Here is a 19,468-nt window from a genome sequence, read left to right on the forward strand (position 1 = left end):
GTACATTAAGTGCACGGAGGAGCTGATTTAATATTTTTTAACGTATATAAAAAATAGTGAGACCTTCGTTTTAATTGTCATTTGACGGAAATTCGTAAATTCAGCAATTATCGATTTATTGTACAGCGATTTTTTGAAGAGCAATATGCAACGTATTAATACCATTTCGTATGAGCCATTGAGCTTCAAAGGATACACGTCAAGCGCGATTGATTCCCTCCTCCATGGGACTCTGTGCGTCTGATGTGTATTTGTGTATTTGGAGTTACCAATGAGCACCGACATATGCTCGCATTGAGAAACGTAGTAGTGAGCGAAGCATTACTAGAAATTCACAGATTGCGAAGCACCGAACCGAGTGACTGATTAATCAGAGGCGGGAAAGCTACCCTGCCCCCTCCGTATTCTATGGTCCTACGTTATCTGTGCTACTATCGTGTATGCATACAGACTATCTCTCGTATGTTCTACGAGTTATATACACTACCATACAGTATCGCAGAGATACACGCGAGAGGACGTTCGTTATGGACCACAGCATCCACGTAATGGCTGCGTTCTCTCGTCTCATTACGGCGTCTCGAACCCTTACAATCCTCCAAATACAAATAAAATACCACCAAACCTTCCGTGTATAAAATGGGAATTTGTCTTATTGTAATTTAGTATTATTTGGTTGGGTTGTCACACGCATGTTTCACCAGCGTGCTTACACCGGTAACATTTAATTTTCAATCTTTCAAATACTATAAAATACGAGAAACTAAATCCCAGAAACCCCCAAACTAATAACTCAAAATCTAAAAACACTTATTGTTAGTATTAAGAAAAGTTAATTCCATAGGATAAGCGCGCCAATTGGGCTTGACCCTCCGCTTCGCGCCCCCCACTACGCGTCCTCTAGCCACTTCGCGCTCCCCTCCACGCGACCACCGGCCAATCAGGCTTCACCGCCGCTTCACGGCCGGGTATAAATTGAGGCCTCCCGCAGAGCTACGTTGCATTCCTCGTCGGAGCGAGCATCGAGCCTCCGAAAACCAAGCGCTGTTCAAGACTTGGAAAATAAATTTTGTCATTTTTCGCTGTATCATCGACTTATTTCTTACCTCGTAGACAACTCTACGGGTGTCTCCGACTAGCGCAAAATCTTTCGGACTACGAATTCAACGAGGAAGAACCGAGCGGGACTTCGCCTAAAATAGCAGTCCTTTTCAGGATTTTTGTAACGGGGAGCTTCGCTCATCATCAGTCCTTCTTAGGACTTGCGTAGCGAACGATTCGGGTCCGGTAACTGCGAAGTTCACTCGCAATCTCTGGTTCACTACTCGGTGTGGTGACCGCTTCTTTTCACTAAATCGTGCCGTTGAGTCAGCACGGAGATTCGGGTCTTGTAGCTGTAACCCGCAATCTCAGGGCTGAATGAGCGATTCCTAATTTGTTGTTCTCACTTTCGAGTCACTACTCGGTATGGTGACCGCATATCTTTTTGCTGGCGCTTGACGCCATAAGCACCGGCGCACTTACCGTAAATCGGATCGCAACTCAATGTGGTGACCTTTCATTCTCGTTTCGTCTTGAAACTATCGTCGCAATTCGCAGCTTCTATGCTGTCTTTCGCTACATTCTGCTTCATACATTTTTCGTGCTGGCCGTTCTCTCCTATGCGATTCTTCTCAGGGCTTGAAACATCGTCCTTTACATTGTTCCGCGCTGTAGAATCCATTTCAATCCATTCTTCGGCGGCCCCTAGAAAGTTTTGTATCAGGGTAGAAGGAGTGTCTTGGAATTTTTCTGTATAAGATTCCGGTGTTGACTAAATGAGTGCGACAACGAAAATAGAACGTCTGTCGGTAGAACGAGTCGAAAAAAATGTGATGCAAGTGGTAACGGTCAGTGTTATGTCAGACAATAAATCGACGAAAGAGATGAATGTCAGATCGTTTCGCGAGAATGGTAGAATAGTTCGAGCGCCCTTAAATTCACAGTAAATAGTACGGCGAGGCTTTATCCGTACATGTGTGTGCGTCTGTGCGTGTGTGTGTGTGTAGAAGGATATAAACATACATGTGGAATGAAGGCTTTGGTTGTCTCGTGACTTTATCGTCGCGGGAATTGCCGGCTGTCGCGATTACACGTAATACAACGGTTTTGCGAAACGATTGAACGATCTCAGTGCTGTTGGTCGAGTTTGTCGTCCATACGAGCAGCTACACCGCCATTTCGTGAACAGCCTGTAAATATGTTGTGGCTCGTAGTATGGGAAAAGGTATGACCAGTTTGCTGTAACCGGCAATAGTGATCAGAAATGGTGGCGGTTAAAGATAAGTTTACAGTTTGCGCGTGCATAAAAGTAGAAGAATAAAAGAAAGCTACGCTGTTAGTTCGTAATTCAGGAGGCTACGAAATTTGCAAAAATGCATTCTTGTGCATTTTCATTGATAATCAAATTTTTTATTCTTTTATTCTTTACCCTCTATTTCTATACAGTTTTCATTCGATCGTTATAACCAAGCGGTTAATCGAGTAGCGCGCAGTTAGTCCATGAAGGGCCCGTGGTCTTGCTGGTAGGCTTTTAAATTCGAATTAGCTGACGTTCGTACAAGAGAGAAAAAGCGAGGTGGGAGCTCTCGTCGTTGAACAAAGCTCTCAGGGTAGATATTAAGCAATTACGGGGAGGAACGAGAGGTTGATTAAAAGCCGCCTCTGGTTTGGTCCTGGGAGAGCAAGAGAGCTCGAAGTCTCCCCCGTCCCAGCTAGGTAAGCAAAAGTGAGCGTTTTTTCGGCTGCAGGTGCGGTGAACAGTGAGCACACGAAAAGAAAAAGAAGGAGATATCTACTCGGGAACAAGGGTGAAGGGAAAGGGAAAAGAAACTAAAAAAAGCGAGTTTGGAGAGCAGTGAAAAAGGAGAAAAATTGACTTGGCGTGCGGAGAGGGGCGGCAGGAATGGACGAAAAAAATAGTGGAAGCGTTATCACGCCTCTCGGAATTTTTTTTCTTCTCTTCTCGTGAATCCTGGAACGTGATCCGAAGCTTGGCCTGTGCACGAGCGAGCTTACAGATATAGCTTTTGCTTCTGGAAAAGCAAACGAATGAAAATTTATGGCTGTTCGATCAAGCTCGTCGCGTGTAGATCTGCTGCCAAACGACGAGCTACAAAAAGGGAGATGGGCTTCCCCCCACGTGGTCCTTTTCTTCCTTCTCTAGTTTCACTGCTTCCTCGTCAAGACCCCTATTTTTTCTCTGTCTCTCTTCCCCCTCCCTCAAACTCACTCCCTCGCCCCTGTGAATCTCTCGACTGCCATGCTCGCCTGTGTACGCCTCCGGTTCGGATATAGGTGGCGTAATTTATTTACGATGCAAAAACGAATGTTTCCGGATCATAGAGGCGCCGATATGACGTGAAAAATCTAACGCCCACTGACACATACTCGTGAAATATGTGAGATTCCATCCAACGTCACCGCATCCAATTTTTCCTGCTGTGCGTGCCTATTTCGTCAATGTCAGTAAGGATAGATCGTATCCCGTGCTATCTTGTGGTGAGAAAAGACACCCCGATGTCGTTCGCAATGATTTGTCAATCACTTATAATACTCCTCCTTTTGGACATCTGTACTTTCACGCAACTGAGAACAAGCATGGGAGTGTCAATCTTGGATGGAAAAAAAATTATTATAAAACTCGATTGCTATTTGAGTTCAAAGTTAAAGGATTTTTTCCGCGATAAATGTTGAAGTGTGCCTGTGACAATCGTCGAAAGAGATGCCGCCAGTAACACGAATGAGAAACACAATTAGACTTCCTGGTGTGAGCGTGCATGTGCGTTTCTATGTGTGCGCTCGTTCGTGCTCTGTCGCTGCTACGGGTGTTTCTCTCGAAATCGGATTACGTTGAATAGACGGAACTCAAGGACGTCACGAAATCGATCACAGTCCGAATTGCGTACTCTCGTACTCATTCACCTTTCCAGCACGCTTCAAAACCAACATGCTATTCCGGATATCTTTTGATAAACGAAACGAAACGTTGCACAAAACTGGGACGATAACGAAAATAATTTTGTGGAATTTGATGGGGTTTCAACCGCGAGATGATACGCGAGGCCTTTTCATATCGGTTACGTGTGCGTGAATGTCCGATTGTGCTTGTGCATGCACCCGTTGATTTATAGAAACACAAAGCTTGGACTTTAATTTGAAAGAGAAGGTGAAACCGGGCTTTTCGTGGACGCATCAAAGGTATACCATGAACCCTCTATCGCGCAACATCCCGCCCCCACCTCAACGCCATTCACCCTTCATTGTATCCCTTGCAATTTAATTAGCCAACCCTTTCCTCGTCACCTATTTCGAGCTACGTTCATGCCTCTGCTTTTAGTTCACTACGGCGTTGGCATTGTCATGGGTGTAGCAAACAAGAGCATGCATTTTTCGGAGCATCGTTAATTTGCCACGAATGATAAAAACGATGGAATAAATTTAGCAAATTTAGTCCTTTCCAAAAAGATCACCCATGAGGTATTATTTTGCGGAGATGCTTTTCAGCCTGTGACTTCCATCCGGAATATCCTCTCGAACGATCCGTTTCGACTTTTCTCTCTCCCGATCGGCAAGTGTAAACTGCCAATGGATTCTCATCCTTCTCCATTACGATCCATTCGGTCCTCGTTCAAGTTTATCCGTCCCGAAGCCCTCTCATGACTATTACCCGTAGGGGTTTTCATCCACCCTGACGACCCTGGGCCGTTAGCTCACTTGGTTGAAAGGAAGAAGAGTCGTCGTTCCCCAGCCGAAACGTTGGGGATTCAAATATTCGGGAAATCACCTCTTTCAGTGAACACACATTCGCTACGTACAATGTTCTTTTGGTCTCAGTCTCTCCTGTTGGTTCCTGGTGACCCGTTTTCCACCCTCTTTCCGATCAGTTTAGCATGGGAAAAGCTATTCCGACGTTCCATCGTCCGAGGCTCCTTTTCACAATTCCTCTTATCCTTACTGACGTTGAACGACCCAAGCTTTTATGACTTTTCCTAGGCGATTGCTTTGGCATGCATGTGGTCATTTCTAAGCATCGCAAGCTCGATACCTCGAGCTCGCTAACGTTTATTGATGTCTTCTCAAGTCGTCGTGCTCGTGTGCGTCTTAAACCATGTTTGTCGTCGAGCTGGCTCCCTCCCCTTACGAATATCCTTATCAGGCTGGGATTAAAACAGAAATATAATACTTATTCATCCAATGGCCTGGACAATCAACTTTTCCGCTCGGTCGCTCACTACTACCATCAACTTTTCCAATTTCCCGGTCGCAAACTCGTTTCCTCTTTAGTTTCCCCAGCAACTTTTGGATGGATAAAGGAGGGTGGTATCAGGACTGGTCGATCCTATCGATGAGATCATTGGGAGCTCGATGATTGGGTGGTGAGTTCGTTTGGTCATTGATTCACCCAGCTGCCTATTGGATGACACGAGCTTGCTTTCCATCATCGGGAGCATCGATGACGAGGTGGATAAATATGAGTGTCTACAGAATGGATAATGAAAGGAAGGCCTGGCAATCTACTGTCGTTTCACATCACAGTTCGTTCCCATAGAGACCAAGCGAGCTTCATCATCCACGCTAGCTTCGAATCTTTCGTTTTCCAGCCACATTCATCTGTGTGTATGTCCTACGGGTGTATACGTTGCATATTCGATTTACTTCGTGCTCTTTATACAGCGAGGTGGAAGCCTCTCTGATGCAACGCCGTGCACAATTGAAGCTTTCGTAGATGCTTTTGCCCAGCGCATAGCAGTAGTATTAGTACGAGTAGTAGAAGAGCAGGCCACTTTATTCAAGCCAGAAGCCATCCTCTATAGAGAGTACAAGTACGTATAGACTATAGTACCACGATGTGTATAAACATGCTCAAGGTCCATACATAACTGCGAGTATAAACGCAGCAAGCCACTTATCTCGTAGCAAGCCGCTTCTCTTTTTCCTCCCATACGTCTCTCCCTCGCTTGCCGAGTCTTGTCGGGTCTCTTTCTCTTCCTTTTTTCTCTCCTAATTGGCCTCCGCTGCTAGTCAGGTCAGCTAGGACCTCATAAAACCTTTTAACGTTGCTGGGGCATGCTTCGGTGAAAAGTTGCCTGCGTTCCTATCCGTTGCTTCCGACGAATACTGGTGGAACATCACCTAAACAGATAATACAGGAAGCAGCACATCGATGAAGCTTGCTGCTGTGCTCGTTCCTCCAAGCTCTCCTTTTATTATTCATTTTCATCGTCAAAGTTTTGTCTTCGGTATACTCTTCGTTGTATCTCGCCGATTCGAATTTCATTGCGATTATGTGAAGCAGCGGGGGAACATTGGCAAGGGAAACGTAGATTGTTGAAATCGTCCAAAAACAAAACTAGCTTGGGGGATAAGCTCCGACCATCGGGTCATCAGTTTCAACCTGATGGCAAACAGAGGTTACTTCATGGTTCGCTATAGGACGTAGAGACCTTTATACCGGTGGTGTAACTTTCCACGATGCTACTACACCGCTAGCTCGCGGGCTAGCCGAGATAATAGCGAGGATGGCTAGCAGCTTTAGAGGTAGCAGGAAAAGCAGAAGTAGCGCGGGGTTGGAGGCTTATGCTTATAGAAACGAGCTTCAGCCTTCCACCGTTATGTTCGCTTGGTCTTCTGGAAGGGCGGAACAGGGAGCACGGAATGGAGCAAGAGGAGGATGAGGTTGGACTCGTAACGCGACACTTGTGCTCTACGGCTTAAGTTTCATAATACCACTCGGGGCAAACTGCGATACCAGGGGGTAAAGACATGAGGATGAGATCAGCGGCCTCGTGCCCGACCACCTACCCATGTCGTCTTCCTTTGCTCTTGGCTCTCGTATAATTTGCATGATCGTCAGCCAGCATCTCTTTCACCAATTCCTTTTTCTTTTTTCCTCTCTCTCTCTCTCTCTCTCTCCCTCTCCCTCGCTCTTCGTCTTTCATTTCCATCCCTCTTGGTAGATCCATGTAGTCTCGTGTGGCCCAAGAACAGACCCGTGTGTTACGTTCACCGCGGGAAATTTTCCCTCGCATCCACCCAGCAATGTCAAATATAAACTCCGAAGGCTCCGAACTTTCCGTAATATGCAGATGCGGCTGCCACCTAACTATAATATGAGCAGGGTGGCAGGCGTGTGGATTTAGGATGCTATTCGTTTCAAGAAGATGGCTAAGTAAACCTTTGGGAATGCGATAAAAGTCTCAAGGTTCTAAGTAACAGTGGGTCATCATCGCGGTCCAACTTTTCGTCCAGGCTCATCGAAGAAATATATCAATTTATGGTTAACCACCGAATGACGAGTAAAGGTCAGGTTCCATTAATTTTACGCTAATTCCGTTGTGTTTTAAGTGAATAATGGTCAAATGAGAAAAGAAAATAACGCTCAACAAAATGGCCGCTGAATTAAGGAGGAAAAACCCTTGAACCGACGCTCCGACGTCCTCGACAAAGTACACACCCCCGAATAACGAATCATCTAGAGGAAAGGGTGAAAACGACCGCCGCTAGGTTCTTCATGCTGTAAAGCAACGCCTCTCCCAGTTGAGAGACTCATCCATATACATCGAGAAAATTAATATCACCGGCTCCTCGGTCAGGCTCCTTCGTGAGGCCTGAATAAACTTTGTTGATGTATAGAAGACTGAAGAGATTCCACTGCTCTATATATAAACTCATCAATTATATACACTCATATCCATAGACATACAAAAGAGCAGCCATTGAAAATTGTTGTTCTACGTGAGCAAGTACTTTATCTCGCTCCGAGAGTCACGTACCCCAGAGTTTCTTGAATCTCATCTCATGCATTCAATCTCCTTTTTTACTACTACCTGAATAAATATGCATCTATGTAAATATTTATAACTAGTTATACAGGAGAATTATTATTTCAATATCTCCAGCTGATTTTTATAATTATCAAATAAAATTGAAAAGAGTTATTCCACAATCTTATCACCCCCAAACCCACAGGTAATATTTATTGAACAATGAAACGAGCAACTGCTGGAAAGAGTAGATTTCCATTAAATCGTCAAACTTTCAATGCCAATTGAAATTCTGATAAAGTTTATTGATGTATTTCACCGGAACTCAACACGTGACGAAAGAAACTCGTAAAACTTCGACTATTCTTGTTATCGTGGATCTATAGTGAGACGATTATTATCCGAGTTACTACCAGTGTGATACAACACGTATTTCGAAGCGTCAAATCTCGTGAGAATTCGAGCTTAGAATATACCCTTATCATCACAATAGAGACCAGAATCGTCTGTGTCAGCTGGCGCACGCACGATCTCAATGTTAGTCGGCGGGTTCCGTCAGTACTGAGATTACCAGTAGAACGTGACGTTCGTAGACAGACGCGATTTCCATTCAAAACCATTAACGAGGGTCAGACGCCTCTCGAAGGATGAGGACGACTCAATTCGACGCAGTTTCTCATATTTTTCTTTTTCTAACTATACGAATAGAAACCCAGAAAACGTTTGACAATATGGAAAAATCATCTCGTCCATAATTTTTCTTTTATGCGAAACATGTTTTTACTAACATGCATTCCCGTTTCTGTTACCAGGAAACAGTAATTTGGAGCTTTTCGATAGCGAGAGTGGTCCAGACCTTACGTTGTCCCCTCAGACATTTACGTCCACGGCCGAAGCCTTCATCAACGATAACAGCGACAGTCTGGGAGTACCTGGTGACAACGATACCGGTAAGCGAACACCATAAATTTCACATGAATCTAGTTTCTAAAAATTGCGCTGTTAGATAACCAATTGGGAGATTCTTTCATGGAGAAAAGCGGTTGAGGCATTTTCTTGCTGAATTTTCCTGTCAAAAAATTGTGAATTTGGGTCAGTCAGTTAAAAGTGAGAAAATCTGTATGGAATTGAAAAACTTAGTAAACTTTACAGCGAATGAGCTTCCGGTTTTCGGACGGCAAAGGGATTTTCAAGGGAGGCAGAGCAGTAGAAGAATGAGGAGAGATAGAGAAAATAGACTCGGATATTGACGGGACTATAGAGAGTTTGGTGAGCCAACTTCTCGTTGGAGACTTCATCAAATTGTTCCTCGATTCTCGACGTCCTAGCTCGGGTATTCGTGCCCCACCTTTGTCTCGTTCACTTCCGATCATCCTCGTTCTTCGTCTGGCCAATCTATCGAAGCTCTCGCTCGCTCTGCGACGAATCGACGAGATAGGCATATAGAGTGAAGAAAGCAACGCCAAACCGGTCTTCGCCGGTGTATGTGTGAGCTGGACGAATAAAACGAGCGCCAGTCGCTCTTGCCAGAACTAGAAACTTTGCCTTCGTTGTCTGTGTAACACATACATCTGTGTACGGATATATAACGCGAGGTGGAGACTCCTAAGTTTGTTATAATTCCGCAGAGGAACAAGTTTCTCTTCTCTTTTGGTGAACGTCCAGAAATAGATACAGTAAGTTCGAGAAATAAACTCGATTTACGCGGATATTTATCTGGGCCAATGTATACGCCCATTTCTGACAATCTGCTTGATCAGATACATAATCAGCGATTGAGGAAGTACCAAAATTCTCTAAAATCGTGTGTGCACTTTCGAAACTCGTGAAACAAGTCGAGCATCAAAAATAGGTCATCGGGAAGCACGACCGAACGATTGAAGAGAACCCTCCTGATACCTCTAGAGTTTTGTCAAAGTCGAGCTTCCGTCCTTAGCTTTCGAAGAGTCCAATAAGTCCATTTTGATGAAATAGAGAAGCTTTGTAGTTCGACATTGATCGAGATTCCCTGAAAGCCTTGGAGTTTTGGTCCTGCAGTGCGAACGGTCAGCGAAAGCTTTTCGGACCAAATATCTTTCGTCGAAGACAACAAAGTCGTTTTGAGTCTGCTGGTTGACTTGGGATTGGGATCGAGGGAATAACGTGAAAATAAGAAAAGGTAAAATACTTGAGAGCGATCAATTGACGCGTCGCAAGGATTTTTTTCTGCTGCTGTTGTTGTTGACGAGTAGGGAACAAAAGGCGCAATGAAAAAAATGCTCCAAGAATTTTGTTCTTTATCGGACTTTCTCTCTCAGCACTCGGAGAGATGGAAAAAACTTGGGATTTCTCTTTGACACGTGGAAAAAAGCGCACGTTGATGCTCCGAAAATTACGAACACACACCCACGCGCGCCGACGTATATGCTCGTGTGAAAAACGTACACGTTTGTACTGTGAAGAACATTGGCTCGAACTCACTGAAAGGAATCCAAGCGCGTTCAATCGGACGTGGACGTTGGACGAGATACAGAGATGAAGTTTTTTTGGCTTCGTCGACGAGAGGAAAACATCCGCTTGTAATGTGTTACTCGCTTTCCTTTCTTGCTGCATCGCGCTGCTTAATATTGTGGAACAGAGAAGGAAAAAAACGTGAAAGAGAAAACGATAGCTTTGTAGTTGGTTCGACGTGTATTATTTTGAAGGATATATGTCCACCATTGCTGGCCAAGCGAATCTAATCGGAAAAGAAACCTCGGCCAAAAAAGTCCAATCATTCGACCCCGAACTCTATTACCTCAAATAAAAAAAACCTGGGATCAAAGCACACTTGATGCGCAACAAAAAATCTTCATTTCAAAAGCACATCGAAATACAAAAAATACTCGAAATTGGTTTGAAGTAGTATTTACAGAATGGAATAAACATGAAATGCGAAATGATCAAGAGCTAAGTCTCGATATGCAGGAACAGTATTCGAATTCATATATATCCGGGTAACGCCGTTTTTTTCCATCCTCGAATCCCTTTTGCGTAGGATGTCGCAGTGTAATATACGTGGGGGTTGTAAAAATAACGTTGCCGATGCCTCGAGCATTATTTCGTTACAAAACGAGGGAGCGAGTATGTACAGGGGGCCTTAAAAGTGTTTTTCCAACTTCTACGATAGAGAGATCGTGACGATTGAAAAAAAAAATAGATTTCCTAATCTTTCACCTTTCATTTGTATCTCAAATCATCATACATTCTACTCACTTTAACATTTTATGAAAATTATCATCGAAAGCAACATCGATAATTATTTTTCTTGCAAGGATTTTTTCATATTTTTATCCTCAGCGTTTCAAGACCACCTTTTTGAACGCCCTATACGATTCTGTTTCTTTGGCCTCTCTTCGCTTTTTCCCCTTTCACATGACGCAGAAAAATGAACACAGGTATGCAAAGCACAATGTGGCAGCAGCGAGCCTCCGAGAGATGGCTTACACGGTTTAATTTCTGGAACAATACTGCGGCGCGCGTTCCTCCTGGGGTTGTTGCACGCCCTCAGCTATGAGAAAGGTGTGTAAAGGAAGGGGGAGGATGGAGGGAAAGCAAGACAGAAGTGCTTTCGCGCCACGTTCCAACCTTTATCTCCGCAGAGGCTCCCAACGCTTTTATACTCTGCCACATCTCAGTCGTCCTTTTTTTTTATATTCTCACACCGTCGAGACGTCGAACGCCGAACGCACTGCTAGGTGTAACTTTTTATGAGAATGCCTTCTACGTTCGAAGACACAAGGACAAGGGATGAACAGAAATTGCGGGGGAAAAGCTGCCTGACGGGTAGAAAATATCGCAGAACGTATCGAACGAATGAACAGACAATTTTTGTTGGTTTTTTCGCGAATTTTTTCAGCCTTCTTCGTCGAAAGGTGGAGAAAAATTCTCGGTAAATACTGCAATTTCGATCATAATATTTTTAAAGAGGAATTTGTTTTATTCTGGCTTCTAGTGCAATAATACTACTTCGCGAGTGGAAGAATCAAAAAAATTCATTTGTAAAAGACTGCAATAATTACGCATTAAAATGCAAGAGAATTTCAACTTCAAAAAAAGTTTTGTGGAGAAAATTAATAGAGGAAGTGCAGCACATATGGAATACCACTTTGTTTCTAACTAAGAAATATCTGAAACATTACAGGAGAGAAGATGAAAAAAACGGCATAAAAACTATAAAGCTTTGATCAAGTTGAGCAATACATTAAAAAAAAAAAAACTTAAGAACTTCGTCAAATTTTGAGATGAGCAGAAAATGTCGAAAAATGACATTCGACTTAGGCTGCACACTTAGACTTACTTAGACGTATTCCAAATTAACTTCACTTCATATTAATTGGAAAATTATCAAAATATCTTTCATTAAAGTATCCGTCATATTTTTTCAAGGGAAAATGATTCTGGGAGGCACGAATATTTCTGCTAGACTTAAACAGTTATCAGCATTCCTCTTTCAGTTGATGAACGATTTCCTTTTCCCCGTTCATCTACATTGAATCGCAACCGAAAAGTGATTTTCGGATAAAATTTTTCCAACGTTATCATGAAATTTGTTATTTTCTTTTTGGTAAAACCATTGGTTCTTGCTTGTGAGGTTCCTATCGGCTGTCTAATAAACAAAATCTTCTTGTTCCGTCCAATATCTGCGAGTGAATCAATTTATGAAAGAATTTTCAATGTTATTTTTCACGACTAACTGGTACCAATTTTCGCAGATCCATTCGGGTTAAACCGTAAAATGTACTCTCCATCGCCAGAGCGTATTCTATAAGCCTACTCTCAATGTTTTTGTTAAATACGAGCCTCCGACTAATCACTTTATTAGTAAGCTCTGCAACAGAAGGGCCTTATTCCTCATTCGCTAATCGAAACAACGTCGACCTTGGTGCGCTAAAAATCTTAGCCGCTTTTAAATAATCCATTTTTTTTCGCATAGCATCAATTGCAGCAAACATTTTTGTGGCAGTTCGAAACGAAATCGAAAAATGCACAAAATTCGAAATATTCCAAATTGTATTCATCATTCATATTCCAAAAAAGCATCACAGCATCCTAACCTTAATTACAAAAAAAACACTTTTTATTTTTGAACTGACTAATAAATTAAGGCGAAACCATAAAGTGATAACACTATTGGATATTTTAGACGATTTGTATATAAATTTAGCACAATAGTTTGAGTGGTCGAACTTGATAGGTTTCTTACCGAAAAATGATGTACATCAACGATGTTTCCTTCTACCCGTCACGATGTTAATAACAACAAATCGGCTCTTTCGGCAGAATAACATCCGTCCTAAGGCTCTCCTAAAAAAAACGCTGCTCCTAACAGCTCTACTCTTAAATTTGAAAATCAATATGTCTCCTTTTTTGTCATTAATCTTCTGTGTTATCTGCCTAGAGATGTTAAAGAATAGAGACGTGATTCATACATAAAATGAAAATCTTCAGAGTGGAAATGTTATCGAGTACATATGTAAGAGTCGAGTTGTGTTGCAGCAAGTCAACAATTCTACTCTCAGTAACGTATACAATAACAGTTCTCCTCTAAATACATGCTCAAAGAGCGGAGTTGTTATCGTGTAGAGCTGTGATGACGTACCTGCTAGTTAACAACTCTATCGATAACCATTCTCATTCCCGATAACAACTCCGCTCCTTAACAACTGCGGATCTGAGTATAGAGAACGTCCACCCTCTTTAATTAACATATCTACTCCGGTGTGATATTTAATCCCCAATATCTCTACTCATGATGATTTCAGAACGTATCTCATCATGAGTCGAGACATTAAAGATCATGGATTATACATGAGCAGACGTAGAGATGTTATGAGTTTCGGAGTAAAGATTTTAAGAGCAGAGCTCTTTTTGACTATTCAAAAAGAACTTCTTCATTAAAAATTCAAAGAACAAATTATGGCTCTATAGCCATGCATAAAGAGAACGGTTGTTATTCTGCCCTCGCAGTTCAGTAGCCATATTAAGTTTAAGTTTGAGCCATTGAAACGGAGATGGCATCAGTAGTTACTGAGAAGTTTCGGTATTCGAAATTACCTGCAGTATTCCACATATGCTGCATTTCTTCTACCTTGTGGCACACAAAAAATGTTTATTTCGCCAAAAATAGGGTCGAAGTGAATTTTCACGGAGATGCGGGTATTAGGAATCCTGCCAATTCGATGGAGTAGAAAATCCATCTGTTCGTGGTAATCTTGTTGTATACCAAAGATGAGAAAATTGAGCATCATACGAGTGAAACTCTTGAGGTGCAATTAGCTCGAAAGTTTGGTTGAGACGCGCGGGAACCAGGGTGTGGTCGAAGCAGCTCGAAGGTAACATGGCAAAAAAAGTAGAATTGGCAGAAAGGTACGATGAGACGGGGTAGTGGGTTGACAAGAGCGAGGTTTCACTATAAGCCGAAGCTCCAGGAGAAAGCTGTAAGATAGGATGGAAAAGGATGAGAGAGGATCTAGCTGGGAGAGTAGAATATAGATGTACTTTCATCTCTGGTTCATGGAGGAAGATAGAAGGAAGCGCATGGTTGGATAAAACGATGGTACAACCTCGTTGGCTCTAATGCGGGCTATTCAGCTCCCACAATACACTAGTAATACGATTTCATCGTGGCAACTCGTCTACCACCTCATCTTTTTCCCTCCGCTTCTCTTCCTTTCTATCCTTCCTTTTTTCTTTTATCATCAGTCTTTCTTTCTTCGTTAGTATGTGTCGAAATGTCTGCTACATTTTTGTGTCAGCGTTAAAAAGAAATTAAGAGTTTCCGTATAGGTAAATCGCGAAGGTTTCAAGAGAAAAAATAATTTCTTCTTAGCACCGATAAGAGGTCGCAATATCCGGCAGCGTATTTCCAGCTGCCTGAGGAAACTCTGTCTCCGCAATGATCCAAGTGAGCTGTCGCAGTGATTAATTAATATCTGAAGAACGGTGGATCGCAGAAAAAGTATCAAAGGACTTTCCATTCGAGAACTTTACGATTTATCTACCTTGTGAATGCGGTTAAACCTTCGATCTATTTTCTCGCGAATTTTATCTTCTCCAATTTCCTGTCCCTTCCATCGATTTCTTATCCGCTCTATGCATTTTACATTATTTTAGAAAGAATAAACGATATGTCAAAACTCAAAGTAACAATGTTCTTGCATTGAACCGATCTCAAGAAGATCGAGATTTCTACCCTTTGCCCTTTTCCATCCGGTGCTACTGACATGTTTTAACGGAATAGGGATGTCCTCGATGCACTTGACGTCAAGAAACTAGGAAAACGGGAGAAAAAAACTTTATTTCGCATCAACGCGTAATGGGAAATTCAAAGATGCCTCTGCAATTTCTGCTGTTCTCATATGCAGTTTTTTTAGGCTCTTCTGAGCTCGGATCAATATATGACTTGGGATCATTGATCGTGTTCGATGAGTTTCTAGATAGTTGGATTAGCAAAGAAATATCCCATTTGGAATGAATGCTTAAGGGGTAAAGCCACGGTAACGGTTTCAAAAGCGCCTTTTTTGCGATTTTTCAAGTGGGAGGAAAATTAATGCGGCGATGATATTCGAGCGAGTTATCAAGCAGATATTTAACTGTACAAAGAAAAATTCTGATTTAAAAACATATTAAATGGCGGCTTGTTGAATTCGAAGCGCTCTGCGTCACGCGGTGTAGGTGTTGCAACGATCTGTCCGGAATAACAAAAAAAAACTTTCATAGCCACAGTGAAGAACGCAGAGGAGTTTTAAAATATTCAATTTTCTATTATTGGCGAGTACTTAAACGAAGAGGTTCAATTCTGAACAGAAAAAAGAGTAGACATCAGTTCCTAAAAAAAAATTAAATAAAATTATCGAAAATTCCGTACGTCGTTCACTTTGGAATTTCATTTCCAAGATATTTTCAAAAATGGTCATTAAAAAATTGGAACTTGTTGAAATTACGTTTCGTGCCATTTAAAAAAATCTTTTTTTGAAAAAAAGTATTCAAAATTTTGATTTCTAATACTTTTTTTTTAAATTTCGATTGATTTTTATTTGAAGCCAATAAAAGGATCGACTTTACAAAAATTTTACAGTGATTTTTGCCCTCAAGGTATAAAACGTACTCGAAGAATGGATGCGCATAAGTGTTCACGGCTCTATATGCTATTAAGCTTATGTCGTTTAAGCCCATTATATATACACAAGTTTCGAGATTATCTCATCGCGTAGGCACGAACACTTCAATCAAGGGGTTTCCCTTAGGCAAGCTCGATCCTTTGATCGGATCTCGATGCCTGAGAAAAGGTCGTTCAGGGTGTTCAAAGGTGGTAGGTACGTTCTTCGTGCCGTGGGCCTCAAAGTTAAATTGAAAGTGTCCTTCACAATGTACACGACACTTTGGAGGTTGTGAGGGAGGGCTGTAAGTTGCGAGACGTTTTATACATACAGAGTGAACCCTTCGGCGATATAAAGAGTAAATAGCCGAAGGAGTGATCCGGGAAAAGAGTGAGAGCGGGACGGAGAGTGAGGAAACTGAAGGAGAACAAAGCAGAGAAAGTGAAAAAAGGTACAAGAATGCGAAGAGACTGAAAAACGGGAGCTATACAGAAGACGAGAATTTCAATAACCGCCTGGAATTAGATCGCGGAATCTGATGCTTAAAAACCTAACCGAGATTATGAGACAATTGCCTCTAAATTAGTTCCAGCATATGAGCAAAATGTATGATGAGAGAAGAGGCCTCTTATTGCATGTCACAGCAATTTTATTTTCATCACATTCCCCTGACAAAGCTCCTCTCTCACTCATTCGAACAAGCACTCATCCGTGGATTAATTCATCTTGATACTTTTGTAAATTGTATCACGAGCAACCTCCGGCTGCGAGAATCTTTTTCAATCGAGTGCCAACGATCATATTATGGCAGCTCAACAATCACGCTTCCACAGCACGCGAATATACAACCGATTAATTAATTCAGCATCGTTAATAGTATATTGACATTTTTATGTACGTTCGCGTCAGATAAAACAATATATTGATTGGTGGCACGCGTCCATGATTTCCGATAGCACCGAGTCAACAGGCTGGTACAATCTCATGAATTGGCTGCGCATACCTTCCCTTCAACGTCGAGATGGATTCACACGAGTGTTACGCCAAACGAGAATCTTCCATGTACGCGCGGGTGCGTCTGCCTTCGTGTTCATTCTTCGGCTTGCGTCTGCGTGCTCCTCGCTCTATTCGCACTTGTGTTCAAGTTCGTATATGTATACATTGGTGGGAGTCCGTGTCCCTATGTATTTGCACAGAAACGTGTATATAGGAAAGCTCTCCAGTAATGTTGATGATGGCAAGCCATCCACAATCGAATATGTTTGTGTGTCCGTACCGATCCGCGTGTTCACATGTGTTTTCACACGCATGCAGACAAAACTGTGTATAGGAAAAGCCTTTTAGTGAGGTTGATGATCAAACTGTATAAAATCGAGGGTGCAGTACGAACAATGGGAATGGATTGTCAGTGTTCGTTGTTACGGCAAAGTGCATCGTTTGTAATAAGAGTGTACCAAAGAGACGAGAATTGTGCGTTCGGGTTACTCGGATCGTTGCGAAGTGCGCTGGCCCCGGATGAATATGTTCGGGGGCTCAAGTGAGTCAGGACTGCTAACGCTCTTGTTATAGTGCAGAGAAAAAATCACGTGTCATCGATAACTTCTATTCAACTCGACTAAACTCCATTACATTCCTCTGCTCCGATTTCGGAGCGATGGAGTCTCAAATAGCCACTTTTGAAGCCCTTCGCTTTGGACTAAATTTATGGCACGATATCAAAACAAAAGAAAACCGTTTCGACGGAACTAGAATCAATATTTGGACCTTGATGATGTGAATTTTTTTAAATCGACAAACGTACGCGTTTCTAGACACGTGGCAGCGTCTTGACATTATGAATTGAAAAAAATATATAGGTTCATTTCCAAATACGTCTCTCCCTACTCTCGGATCTGTGAATCAATAAAAGGAAAATTCATGGCAAACTGCTTTTACGTTGAAAATATAATTTTTTTATCGACTTTATTGTTTTTATACCCAAAATTCTTTACGCTTTCAGCTTGTCAATGTTTATTTATAGATTTTTAGGGAAACAAGTAAGGCAATTTCATTTTTTTTCTTGCTTCTTTTAATACCACAAAGCATCTGAAAAGTTGGCCATCTGCTTCTCGAATGGATACCCTCTCTTCATATTCCGAATGGATGTAACATATATATTTGGTTCCATGGACGTTTGATCACATGACAAAATATCACAGCGACAAAATATCACAACAAAATACCACAGCGACAAAATATCACAAGTCAAAATATCACCGGGACAAAATATCACCGTTCGGAGCATGATTATGTTCAGGCTTATCACCAACGATAGATCCTATAGTCATCAAAACATTCAATGTTGATAAAAATACACTCACAAATCATGAAAGAGCCAGAAAAAAAAAACGAAAAAAATACCCGTGCGTTTATCGGAGGTACTTCGTATGAGAGAACTGCAAGAATTTGTCTTGTATTTATTGAATACAGCGCCAAGTAACGGACTGCTTATTATCTCGATGTCGCGAGTATACGTAGCCGTCAGAAATAAGAAGCGGCTTTCCTTTCTGGGATTTGAAGAACTTCAACGGCATGACTTTTCAAATTGAATTCAGAATTGATACTGAATTATGATTACAATTATTTAGATACGATAGCCGCTGTGTATCGGGGATCATCCCTACTCTTGAAATCACCTCTGCCTCGAGCCTGGAAGTCTTCAAGCTCAAATTGCATGCGTCTTTATTAGAAGCTGAGCGTTCGAGATTTTTGATGGGTTAGTTTGTATATGGTCGTGCTCACTCTCTCGGATAACTTGTAGTCATAAGAAATAGGAAAACAATGTTCTTTAGTTAATCCTAATTCGTATATTATAAGACATCACCACTGTAAATTCTGTTTAAAAAATTGTATTTAGATATTGCTACTCTATATATTAGTTTAATATTTCCATTGTAATCTGTTCATTGCCTAAAAGTAAAACTGAGGCAAAGAAATAAATATCAAATATCAAATACTCTCGTGTAACTACGTACCGTACGTTATCCATTGTCTTATGCACAACACTCACACATACACGTAGCATTAGACATCAATACATGTGGAAAATTCATGCCACGCTTCGATAGATAGCCATTGTGTTATTTTGTTGCCGTGATTTTTTGTCGTGTGATATTTTGTTGTGGTGAAATTTTGTCCGTGATATTTTGTCGTGTGATATTTTAACTGTGATATTATGTCGTGTCACCATATATTTACAGTTGTAGGCAAGACAAGAGGTGGAAAAAATTACCCCTCAAATATCGTCCATACATCGACACTATGTTGAGTTATTTATTCTCTCGCTCTCATCTCAAAATTCTCATCACTGTTTCCCCAACTCTTCATTTTCTTCATACGAGCCTTAAATTTCGCAACTTTTATTTTTCATTTTTCCTTTTAGACTTCTCATTCGGTTTTCTCGACGATTCTCGTTTTGCCAATATTTTCACAATTCGTAATACGATGAGAAGATAAAAATACGGGGAAGTGGGGAAATGGATGTATGCAAGGTAGGAAATTGTT

At 41.7% G+C, this 19,468-nt stretch overlaps 1 protein-coding gene across 2 annotated transcripts in view; it reads left to right on the top strand.

The window, feature by feature from the left end:
- Positions 1–19,468, top strand: part of LOC122412502 (uncharacterized) — a 217,189-nt gene that overhangs the window by 95,104 nt on the left and 102,617 nt on the right. For both annotated transcript variants that reach the window (XM_043422064.1, XM_043422065.1), the window contains exon 4: positions 8,618–8,755. In XM_043422064.1, the coding sequence (XP_043277999.1) occupies positions 8,618–8,755 (138 nt within the window). The remainder of the gene's footprint in view (positions 1–8,617; positions 8,756–19,468) is intronic.

This window comes from Venturia canescens, chromosome 6 (assembly GCF_019457755.1).
Source record: "Venturia canescens isolate UGA chromosome 6, ASM1945775v1, whole genome shotgun sequence".
NCBI lineage: Eukaryota > Metazoa > Arthropoda > Insecta > Hymenoptera > Ichneumonidae > Venturia > Venturia canescens.